The sequence below is a fragment of the Panthera pardus genome, unplaced genomic scaffold (assembly GCF_024362965.1).
Source record: "Panthera pardus isolate Hobbes unplaced genomic scaffold, ASM2436296v1 HiC_scaffold_6, whole genome shotgun sequence".
Taxonomy (NCBI): Eukaryota; Metazoa; Chordata; class Mammalia; order Carnivora; family Felidae; genus Panthera; species Panthera pardus.
Genome location: NW_026526991.1, coordinates 20,504,733 through 20,517,513, shown reverse-complemented (window position 1 = coordinate 20,517,513; position 12,781 = coordinate 20,504,733). Strand labels below are relative to the sequence as shown.

The 12,781-nt window shown below is 37.7% G+C and overlaps 1 protein-coding gene across 6 annotated transcripts in view; it reads left to right on the top strand.

The window, feature by feature from the left end:
• Window positions 1-12,781, top strand: part of ANO4 (anoctamin 4) — a 418,329-nt gene that overhangs the window by 306,030 nt on the left and 99,518 nt on the right. For all 6 annotated transcript variants that reach the window (XM_053894722.1, XM_053894723.1, XM_053894720.1 and 3 more), the window contains one exon: window positions 5,435-5,541. In XM_053894722.1, the coding sequence (XP_053750697.1) occupies window positions 5,435-5,541 (107 nt within the window). The remainder of the gene's footprint in view (window positions 1-5,434; window positions 5,542-12,781) is intronic.

Sequence of the window (12,781 nt, the reverse complement as noted above, 5' to 3'; positions counted from 1 at the left end):
AGTTAAAGTAAAAATTTACCTTCCTTTTTGTTTATCCACAGTTTAAGTGTTCAGTAGCTACATGTGACTAGTGGCTACCATATTGGATAGCATAATTAAAGAACATTTTCATCATCTCAGAAATTTCTATTCGATAATACTAGACTCTACATAATTCATACCAAGTTAATTGTGAAAAAAGTCATATTCCAATAGCTATTGCCTAAGAAGAAAGTTTTTTAAAAAATAAGGTGGCATTTGCTTTAAAAGTAACACATTTCACGATAATCTTTAATTTCATACACAGCTGTAATGAACACCTTTTCCCAATTCACACCCTTGATTCTTTGTGTATTTCTCATTTTTCCTAATAAGAATAGAGGCTTCTCTGAGGAGAGAAGCTAGGTTCTTTCCACCTTTGCATTACCCTCACTCAAAATAAATACATGCATAACATTCACATCCCTTGCTACCCACCACCCACCTCACATATAACACCCTCAGCTAACAGTTCTTTGCACAGAACAAGCAGAATGTTTACAACCAGCCACTGCTGTGGCCGGTTGGCTTCAGGAGAACATAAAACAGAGTGCAAATAACCACAGCTTTAGGGAGTCTATAGCTAAAACCTAATTTCATGGCATATTCTATTCCAAGTTTTTGCTCTTTCTAGCAGGGAGGAGATTGGGAGGCTCATCAGGTAAAACTGAAGGCTGCTTATCTCTGGAGGGTGGGGACCTTGGAGGGGAGATGGTGGGAACTTCAGATTTGCCTATTACTTGATGAGGAGGTGAGCAGGGCCTTCCTCACATGGTAAGATGAAAGTGTCCAGAAAATCCCGTTCACACCCACATGCATACAGGCAGGCATGTGCTCTCAGCAGTTCCTTTCACAAATGAATGGGAAAATTTGGAAGCGACAGATGGGTTTTGAATCCTTTCTCAGTTGTATGACTTCAGGTATATTACATAAACACTCTAAAGAGTAGGAGAAGGAGATGTATGTGTAGAGCCTTGATCACATAATTATTCCTCTTCTCACCCTTTAGGGTGAAGGGGAGAATAAACCCAGAAAGAAGTTGCATTTTCCCTTTGGAATTTTTTTAACAAGAGTGCCTGGGTGGCTCAGTCAGTTAAGTTTCCAGCTTCGGCTCAGGTCATGATCTCACCATTCATAGGTTCAAGCCCTGTTTCAGGCTCTGTGCTGACAGCTCAAACCTGGAGTCTGCTTCAAATTCTGTCTTTCCCTCTCTCTGTCCCTTCCCTGTTCGTGCTCTGTCTCGGTCTCTCAAAAATAAATAAACGTTAAAAATTTTTAATAAAAATTTTTAACAAAATATTTCATGTTTTTTATAGGTGGTACTTACATAAAAATTTCCTAAGTGTGTCAGTGAAGTTTCCTTCCTTTCCAGCCACCTAGTTCTCCCAGAGGCAGCTAGTATTTCCAGATGTCTATGTGTCCATTCCATATTATCCTGTGCATGTGCAAGCAAATAAATACGTCATTACACTTATATCTTCCTTATATATGTGTTTTTCTCTTTGATACAAATAGCTGTGTGACTATTTTAAATCTTGTTTTCCCCTATAGTATCTTGAAGATTTTTTTATATCTACCCTGAACACCTTCAGTCTCTTCACAGATTCAGAGTATTTCATTGTAGAATTGTACAATAACTTGTTTATCTTAACCCCCACTGATGAATTGTTTAGGTCATTTTTAGAATTTTGCTGTTATAACCCATGCCATAATGAATGTTTTTGGTTATCTGTCACTTTGCACATGGGTAAAGTGTATTTGTAGAATAAATTTCTAAAAGAATTGCTGGTCAGAAGATATGTATATATTATATATAACATAATTATATAGCTATTAATATAATTAGCCTATATATAATTTTGATAGACGTGGTCAAATGACTCTTGTAGAATTTGTACTAGTTTTCTGACCCATCAGTAATGTATGAAAGCAGAGTTTCTAAGCCTTTGTGGATCCCTGATACCTCTGAGACTGAGCTCCCAAGTTTTATGTTTACTGTAACAGCTCAGCTTACATAATGCATGCATGTGTGCATGCATGTATGTGTGTGATTTTATTTGAAGAAAGTTGTTTTGGCTAAGTTACTAAGGAAGGCTTGAGAACAATGATGTCAAGAATCATCATTGTGCCTTCTCTTAGCCCTTCAGTTTGAAAGGGTGACATAGAAAATGAGATTGTTCCACATCCTGTAAGAAAACCCTTTGGCAGCATAGAGAGAATGGTTCAGGTGGTAGCTGGAAAGATGAAATGGGTGGAAATATTTCCAGGGAGCAGTAAGTAGCTGCCAAGTTATAAAGAGGTGATATTTAGTCTCATAGCCCCCAATGTTAGCAAGTGTTCTTCAGAAGGTCAGCTCATTTGAGCCAGTTGTCAACCCCTGTATTAGTGCTGGAAGTATAGAGATGAGCATGGCTAGTCCTTGCCCTCAAGTTCATCCAGAGAAGTCAGGCATGTAGGCAGGCAAATTCTCTATGATGTCATAGAAGCAACAGCAATGATGACAGCTACCTCTGAGAGCTTATTAAGTACCAGACAGTGAGGTTCTCCAATGCTCGTCATCTCACCTGATTCTACAGAAATGCCATGAGAGTGATTACGGTGTTATCCCCATTTCACAGATGAGGAAACCAAGATTCAGGGAAGTTGAGGGAGAGTCCCAATACCACATAGTATGTGACAGAGCTAGGGTTTAGTCTGTGGACTGTCTCACTTCAAAGTCTTAAAGGGAATAAGGGGTAATTTAGAACTTAATGCTCATCTTCCTCTTCTATTAAATGGTTTTCTCCTTTCTCTTGTTATGACACCAAATTACTTTTCAGGGGAGGGGGGAGGGGGTCAAGGAAGACCCTTGGAGATGTGTCCTGAATCGATGCTCAAAGAATGACTAGAAGCAAGGAAAGCATTCCAGGCAAAGCAGCTCTTGGGCTGATCACAAGAGTCAGCCCTCAGGAATCAGGAGGTTTCTGACAAAGGGAGATGAGTGCAGTGGGTAAGAGGGCAGCCTCTGGAGCCACACTGCCTGAGTTTAAATCCTAGCTCTCCCCCTTAGTTGAGTGACTTTGGGTGCATCATTCACCTTCTCTGATTCTTCACCTGTAAGATGGATCTATAAAATATTATGTCCTGCGTTATTGTAAGGATTGAATGAATTAATGTACCTGGAACATTTAGAATAGTGCTTGGCACGTGTCCTATATATTTGTTCCCACTGTAGAATCTCCAAGCTCCAGGTACAACCTAGATATAAGGAAGAGGAAAACAAAATTTTGAAGCTCATCTGTGGTGCTTATTATAGAGAACTATTACATGAGCTCACAAAATGTAATGTGGTACTATAAAAGGAGGAGAAAGTAGAAAACTGTTTAATGGAGGAGGGACATGGGCTTTTAGGCCAGAATTGTCCTGTCAAGGATGGTCATGCTTATCAGCTTTCAGTTATCATCTAGTATTGTGAGTCAAAACTGGGCTTTTTTATTTGTCTATTTCTTTATGACATCTTTATTTGGTATTAAAATGAGATGGTCGGTCTTAAAGAAGGTGGAAAAGCAGAGGAAGATAAGATAAAAGGAACTGCATTCAATGTAACTTTTGGTTTCCTCTCTTCCTCTTTGATGCAATAAAATGTTTTCAGAAAACCTTGAAGAAAATACAAGATAAGCTCTGCAGCTTTCTAATTCACCCACATAGCATTTATCTATCATCCACCAAGTCAAATTACTTTTTCTGAGAACAGTTTTCTATAACATAATCCTGGGGAGTTAAAAGTGAGAGGAAAAATACTTCTCCAGGGAATCAGTTCACATGATTTATATTTTATCTTCATATTCTTTGGCCTTTCTCCCCTTTATATGTTATCCCAAATTCATGTTCCCAGTTGTTCCCATGCCCGGACTATCTTCTGTAGGCCAGTTTTATTTTTTCCTTCCACCATCTGAACAACTCTTGGAAATCTATCTACTTGAAGAAAAACATTGAATAGCAAATTTCCCCAACATTAATCCCAAAGGCCCTCAGTTACTACAATTCAGAAACCTGTACCTGTATTTGTACCAGCCACTCAATAGATCCTGGGGCTACAGAAATTAGTGTGATTAAGCCTTGTGTCCTGAATGAGTTCACAGTCTTGTGTGAGATACAGACCTGCAAAGAGAGGTTGATTCTGCCTATCTCAGCCATACAATCATGTTCATTTCCTTTATGGCTTGTCTTCCCCCCTAGACTGTAAGCCTCTCAAAGACTAAGTTTTTATCTGTTTTGTTTACTACTGTGTAATCAGTACCCTAGATAGTGCCCTCAATAAACATTTGTTGAATGAATGAGTGAATGAATGAATGGAAACAAATGAATTACAACATAGAATAATCAGTAAATTGATGTGCTTACAAGAGAAGAAGGAGCACAGAGGAGGGAGTACTGAACTCTTGACGGGGAGCAGTGGAGTTGGAGGGGTGAGGAGGCCTGCTGGGGGAGGTGACTTCTGAGCTTGGTTCTGAAGGTAATGGCTGCCAACCTTGATATGCCTTGCATGGTGTCTGACTCAGAGGAGGTACCCAATAAAAGTTTTCTGAGTTAATAAACTTTACAATTTATGAAGCAGTTATACTTACAGTATCTCTAATATTGTACCACTTATCACTTAACACATCCTGGGAAGGGAGGACATGGCCACTTCATGCTGGATTATGTGGTTTTGGAAGCTCTGTCACCTGAAAAACCTCTCAGTAGGGTAGGGACATCTGGAAAACCCAGTGTCTTGGTGTGTGATCCCTGTAAGAAACTTTAGAGGCTGGGTCAGCCACTGGCTGAGAAAGAAAGCAATTTTAAGTATTGCTTTAGGAGAGGAGTCCCATCCAGCAAGGCGCGTGGGAATGGAACAGACAGAGGCCCTGAGCCAGACCAGAGCTTATTACCTAACTTCCATATCTACCACCCAAACCAGCTTGAGATCTTAAAATTTCTGAAAAATCAGGTGGTTGACATGACAGGGAAGGAGGTGGGTTAGAATACAAGAGGAGATAAAAACAAAATAAATTTTTGGTTGAATTTATCTAATGACCTTACTGAGGGGAAAAAAACAATGATGGCAACAAACAAAAAAACAAACAAACAACAACAAAAAAAACAAGATATGAGGCCTAGACTTACTACTAGTTTATTTTAAGGATTCTTAATTGTTTTTAGCTCCAGCTCCTTCCTGACATAATTATATTAATGCTCAGGAGACTAAGAACCAAAACTACTGAGATTGTGAGTCTCCTGCCTCTGGTGTGATTTCTGGGCTCTCTCATGCTATTCCAGACCCACCCTCCATGACTGATTGAAGACACTTCTGTATGAGTAACACCAAATTATGTCAAAGATTAGATTCATCACCTCCAATTAACCTTCAGCTTGTGTTTTCAATATGTGTGTGCAGCTTCATCATACACAACAAAGACACTTTCTTCAACAATGCCACAAGAAGTAGAATCGTACATCACATTTTACAAAGAATAAAGTATGAAGAAGGAAAAAACAAAATTGGTAAGTAGCATATTAGTATAATAAGCTACATTTGATTTGGGAGATTACAGACTTTTTTTTCCTTTGGTTTTATAAAGTGTATATCAATTCTATAACTTCTCATGATTTATAAAACCTCTACTCCCCTGATGGATAACTCACAAGTGTAAAACCTTAATAGCACCCTTAGATCTTTTAAAAATAGCATGTTATCTCATGTATGTAAGATCAGGGAAAAATTCTCTTAGTTCAATAAATATTTGTGGTGTTCCCATTATGTGCCAGGCAGTGGGCTAGATGTTGGGAGAGATGGGCATGGTTATCTTCTGGAGCATATGTTCAAGAGGTTAAAAGCCAGCAATAAACAAATAAGTAAATACAGTGAGTAACATGAAGAAATTGAAATGGGTGATCTTACAGAGATAGACTGGCAAGGGGTGGAGGGTGGAGATCAAGATGAGATGGAGTGGTCAAAGGAAGCTTCACTGAGAAGCCAGGATTTGAACTGATACCTGATGACAAGAAGGGGCCAACATGGGAAGATAGCGGGGGAGTTGTTCTAGGCAAGTGCAGAGATGAACTGTCACACTTAAGGAAATTCTCCAAATAATCACCTCCTCCATTAAATAACTTCCATTATTCTTTTTTTTTAAATGAAATTTATTGTCAGATTGGTTTCCATACAACACCCAGTGCTCATACCAACAGGTGCTCTCCTCAATGCCCATCACCCACTTTCCCCTCCCTCCCACCCCCATCAACCCTTAGTTTATTCTCAGTTTTTAAGCGTCTCTTATGGTTTACCTCCCTCCCTCTCTAACTTTTTTTTCTCTTCCCCTCCCCCATGGTCTTCTGTTAAGTTTCTCAGGATCCACATAAGAGTGAAAACACATGGTATCTGTCTTTCTCTGTATGACTTATTTCACTTAGCATATTCTTATATATGTATTTTATTTTTCATTTTATTTAACTTCATTTTTAAATTCCACTATAATTAATATACAGTGTTGTGTTAATTTCAGGTGTACAATATAGTGATTCAACAATTCTATGCACAGTGCTCATCATAATAAGTGCACCTTAATCCCCTTCGCCTATTTCACACACACACACACACACACACACACACACACACACACACACACCCAGTAACTACTAAGTTGTTTCTGTAATTAAGAGTCTATCATTTGGTTTGTCTCCTTTATTTCTTTGTTTTGTTTCTTATATTCTACATATAAGTGAAATCATATGGTTTTTGTCTTTCTCTGACTTCACTTAGTATTATACCCTCTAGATCCATCCATGTTGTTGCAAATGGCATGATTTCATTCTTTTTTAATGGCTGAGTATTATTCGTGTGTGTGTGTGTGTGTGTGTGTGTGTGTGTATAAATATATAAACACACAACGCATCTGTATCCATTCATCTGTCAATGGATATTCACAATTCATATTTGGGACTTTTTTATGAGAACCTTTCCATATTATTTTATCACATTTTCTATATTATTAAACAGATTATCATCTATCAGGAGGATTTGGGTGGCTTTGTCCTTATTTCTGTCCAAACAAGCTTTTTATCAGTAGTTTGAATAATGACCTATAGCACTCAGGATCTAGTCAGGAGACAAAAATCACACACAATTTTTATAGGGAAAATTTAATATTAAAACTATGACAGGATTGGAGTAATCAGGGATTGGCTAGTAAAGAGTAAAGAGAACTCTAAAGGATAAAGAAATAGCAGATATTAAGGGTATCTACCACTTTTGGGAAGACTCCCCCCAGCAAAGCTGTGATTCAGACTCTGCTGGAAATGGTGCGGCTGTGGTTCACTAGGTGGCAGAGCAGTGTTCTGGAGTTGCTGGCAGAAATTGCCTGGAGGGGCTCCAGGGAAGCCATTCATTGGGAGGTGTTGCACCAACAGCACTGCTCTGTGAAACTCTTTAAGGAAATACCTGCCCTTGGGGCAGTACCATGTGCTACCGGCCACCATGCACTGCAGGAAGTTGGTGCCGTAGAAGCCATGTGCTGCAGAAGCCTGCTGAGGGGAGCATACTGGTACCAGGAAGGCAAACTCCTTACTTTTCCAGAGTCCTTCCAGTGCCCTCTACTGACAAAGCCTAACAGTGTACAGCCTGGTAAAGAAGAAATATTTACAAGGTCCAGCTCCATTATTGCAAAGTAGGCAATGAAAATATATTTGGAATTAAGAGGCAAATAAATTGATACCTGGTATATGGCTTAAACAGCCTGCCCATCAAGCTTTCCGGTCGGGTGGACTCTGGAGGGATGCATTAAATATTTTTGTCTTTGGAGTCCAGAGCATAAGAGATCTCAGTGATCTGGAAATCTTAGCCAAATCCAACAAGGTGACATTTAATAGTTTGTAAATGTAAAGTCCTACACTCGAATTCAGCAAAACAACTACCCTGGTACAGTGTGGGAGAAATGTTGCTCAACAACATCATGAGAGGAACAGACTTGAGAGGCTTAGTTGAATGCAAGCTCAGTGAGTCATTAGTATGGTGAAGCTGCCAAAAACTGCTTTGATCCCAAGCTGCATAAATTAAAATATAATACAGAGAAAATGAGAGCTATCTAGTCCAAATATGAAAACACCTGAAATAATAAGTTCAGTGAGAGTCTATGTAGGTGGGTATCGTAAAATTGAACCTGATTTAGGTCTTTATTAACTTCAGTGGGGTTGTGGGTTAGCACATCTTTATATTTTCTGCAACAGTCAACCATCCTTGAGACACATCCTCTCCATAAAGTCCTCCATGACCATTCCAGCTTGAAGGTATTCTTTCTTCTTCCTGTGAATTCCTATGGCAACTACTTCTGGAATGTTTATTTAATAAGCAACCATGTACAACTCTTCTTTCATTATCTTGAATTCTTTATTTTCAATGATATTATGAAAATTCTACCACGCAAAAAGAACCACCATTAACATTTTGGTGTATTAAATAACATAAATAAAAGGATAAGAACCATATGATCTTCTCAATAGATGCAGAAAAAGCATTTGACAAAGTACAGCATCCATTCTTGATAAAAACTATCAACAAAGTAGGGATAGATGGAACATACCTCAACATCATAAAGGCCATATATGAAAGACCCATGCTAATCTCATCCTCAATGGGGAAAAACTGAGAGTCTTCTCCCTATGGTCAGGAACAAGACAAGGATGTCCACTCTCACCATTACTATTTAACATAGTACTGGAAGTCTTAGCCTCAGCAATGAGACCACAAAAAGAAATAAAAGGCAGCTAAATCAGCAAGGGAGAAGTCAAGCTTTTACTATTTGCAAACAAAATGATACTCTATGTCAAAAACCCAAAAGACTCCACCAAAAATTGCTAGAACTAATACATGAATTCAACAAAATCACAGGTTATAAAATCAATGTACAAAAATCTGTTGCATTTCTATATATCAGTAATGAGGCAGCAGAAAAAGAAATCAAGGAATCAATCCCATTTGCAACTGCACCAAAAACAAGAGACCTAGGAATAAACCTAACCAAAGAGGTAAAAGACCTGTACTCTGAAAACTATAGAAAGAAATTGAAGAGGATACAAAGAAATGGAAATGCATTCCGTGCACATGGCTGGGAAGAACAAAGATTGTTAAAATGTCTATACTATCCAAAGCAGTCTACACATCTACTGCAATCCCCATCAAAATACCACCAGCATTTTTCACAGTGGTAGAAGAAAAACAATTGTGAAATTTGTATAGAACCACAAAAGACCCCAAATAGCCAAAGCAGTCCCAAAAAAGAAGAACGAAACTGGAGGCATCTTGATTCCAGATTTCAAGCTATTTTATAAAGCTATAGTCATCAAGACAGTATGGTACTGACACAAAAACAGACAGATCAATAGAACAGAATTAGAAAACTCAGAAACGGACCCACAATTATATGGTCAACTCATATTTGACTAAGCAGGAAAGAATTTCCAATGGAAAAAAGGCCGTGTCTTCAACAAATGGTGTTGGGAAAACTGGACAGCAACATGCATAAGAATGAAATCAACCACTTTCTTATACCATATACAAAAATAAATTCAAAATAGATTTAAAAAACCTAAATGTGAGGCAAGAAACCATCAAAATCCTAGGGGAGAATACAGGCAGCAACCTCTTTGACCTCAGCTATAGCAACTTCTTACTAGACACGTCTCCAAAGGCAAAGGAAACAAAAGCAAAAATGAACTGTTGGGACTTCATCAAAATAAAAAGCTTCTGCACAGCAAAGGAAACAATCAACAAAACTAAAAGGCATCCTATGGAATGGGAGAAGATATTTGCAAATGACCTATCAGATAAAAGGTTAGTATCCAAAATCCATAAAGAACTCCTCAAACTCATCACCCAAAAAACAAATAATCCAGTGAAGAAATGGGCAGAAGACAGGTATAGACTCTTTTCCAAAGAAGACATACATATGGCCAGCAGACACATGAAAAGATACTCACCATCACTCATCATCAGGGAAATGCAAATCAAAACCACAGTGGGATACCACCTCACACGTGTCAGAATGGCTAAACTCAACAACATAAATATTATATTAATTACTTTTTAAATATGTATCCCCTATTTGCTCATGTAATTTTAACAAAAAAGATATATTACACTTCCCTTTTATCATAACTTTTTCAGTTAACATTGTATCATAAAAATGCTAGGAAAGAAATGAGCAGAAGTGCAATGATTATGATAGTAGCTATTCTGAATTATTTCATAAAATACAAATTTTTAAAAACAGTGCCTTCGCTAATATTGGTGCTATAACTTGCAACACATCTCACAATTTATTATAACACGCTAGTGTATTGAGACTGTAGCTAAAAACTGCTAGTCTGGACAGTAAGCTCTTTAGTTGTAAATACGCTGCCTTATTCATCTTCATATCATCATTGCCTAGCACACACTCTGGCATGTAGTATGAGTGCTTCTTGAACTGAATTGAAAATGTCTTAAACACAATGTCTAATCATCAGTATCCTTAGACAGTAAAAAAATTGTGTACAATGAGGCCATTCATCAATAACTTAACTTTTGCATCTCAAAATGTGAGCTATTTTTACAAATAGCCAAGATGAAGACCAAAGGACAGAGACAGTGATTTGTAAATATTCTGGAGGAGTGCGGGAAGTGTTGTATTGTTACCAGTTATAAATGATCTTTGTAAGTTTCTCATTTGTTAAAAGGAGAATTCTATTCAAGAACCCCAATGCTTTTTATCTTTTAAGCTTTTATTTAAATTCCAGTTAGTTAACATAGTGTGTAATAATAGTTTCAAGGGTACAACATAGTGATTCAACACTTCAACCCAACATCCAGTGCTCATCACAAGTCCACTCCTTAATCCCCATCACCTGTTTCACCCATCACCAGCCCCCCCCCCCCAATCTGGTAACTATCAATTTGTTGTCTATAGTTAAGAGTCTGTTTCTTGGTTTGCCCCTCCCTCTTTTTTCTCCCCTTTGCTCATTTGTTTTGTTTCTTAACTTCCACACATGAGTGAAATCACTTGGTATTTGTCTTTGACTGACTGACTTATATCGCTTAGCATAATACTAACTCCATCCATGTCATTGCAAATAGCAAGATTTCATTCTTCTTTATGACTGAGGAACAAGTCCAGTGTGTGTGTGTGTGTGTGTGTGTGTGTGTGTGGTGTGTGTATATATGTGGTACACACATATATATCTCACATATTCTTTATTCATTCATTAGTTCAGTGCTTTGAAAATTGGTAATGATGACCTGGAGAAGTATCTAATTTAGAAATGACCAATCACAGGGTAAATTATTAACACAGAGTCAGGCATTATGCTAAAAAACATGGAGTAAAACTACAAATGCTCAGTTGACCCAGTGTTTCATTGTCATCTTTGGTTTTGTAAATAAAAGAAATAACAGAAGAAATTTTAATTTATTGATAGAATAATGTTTATCTAATGTTATTTTCTACCTAAACTCTTTCTGAAAGTGACATCTTCCATGAGCCAATAGTGATCAAAAATAATACAAAAATACTGATTTGTAAACATGATTCATAAGGATATTTTGCTGGAGTGTAAACTACCACTATGTAAGTTTTCCTGATTCACTCTGAATTTGTTACAACTGTGAAAATCAAACCTGTTGAAATCCATTTTCAAAATAGAGCAATTAATAGATCAACTAAGATTTTTTTAACAATATAAGTACATGAAATAAATTTTGAAATTGACTTGTATTTTCAAAATTGGTACTCAAAGGGGAAGTTAGTGGAGTAGTAGACTTCAAGTAGGAACTATTTTCTCACTTTGCAGGACTCTGATAAATTATGATAAGCTTACAGAGGTCGTCAACAGAGTCTCTTATTAGATCCCTGTCAATTCTGTTTTTTCTAATATCTGGGATGTTTGAAAGTTGATTGCTGAGATATGTGGAATTCTCAATAGAGACTCCAGGGAATCAGAGTTTTCCACATAATCATTTTTATTCATTTGTTGCAAAGGTATTTATTGAGGGCCTCCTGCCTGCTAGACAAAATACAAAAGCAATACAATACTTGTACTTCACATGTTTTTCTTAGACATTTAGTGTTAATGTCAAACATCTTAAAACACAGTACTGTGTTACGGTGGTTAAAAGTACCTGAACATTGATTGACCCTCCATCAGTAAAAAGTGAATTAGTGTATGTTCTATCTCCCACTGAGGCTAAGCCTATGCACTCTAATCAGGATGTAAAGCATAGGGAGCATTCCCCTATTAGTCACTTGAGAGACATTGTTCTAGTCAACTTCTTTGAGGTACATTTTAGGAAGTAGCATAATTCTTGATCTGAAAGAAACTTCAAAGGTCAACACATTCAACATCCACTGCTGGCCAAGAAGGAGTGACAGGCACAAGATTTACTCCCCCACCTGAAACGATCAAAGGGAAAACAGAAAAAAAAAAGTATGAGACTACTATTTTCAAGACATCAAATGTTGGGCAGCCAAGAATAGGGATCCCTGAGAAACAGAAAACAAATAAGGTGAGCCCCATAATTGTCTCCACTTGCTACTTTGACATAGTTTCTAGATAGCAGGCTAGGGAAGGAGAACCCAGGCAGAAGCTGGTAGCCTGCCTGAGTTGAGAAGATGTTGCTGAGAGTCCAAGGAGACCAAGGCAGTTAGAGTTCACAGAACAGAGTACAATAAAGTAGAAAGTTCCACCAAGAGAGAACTCTGAAGATCAGCAGCAG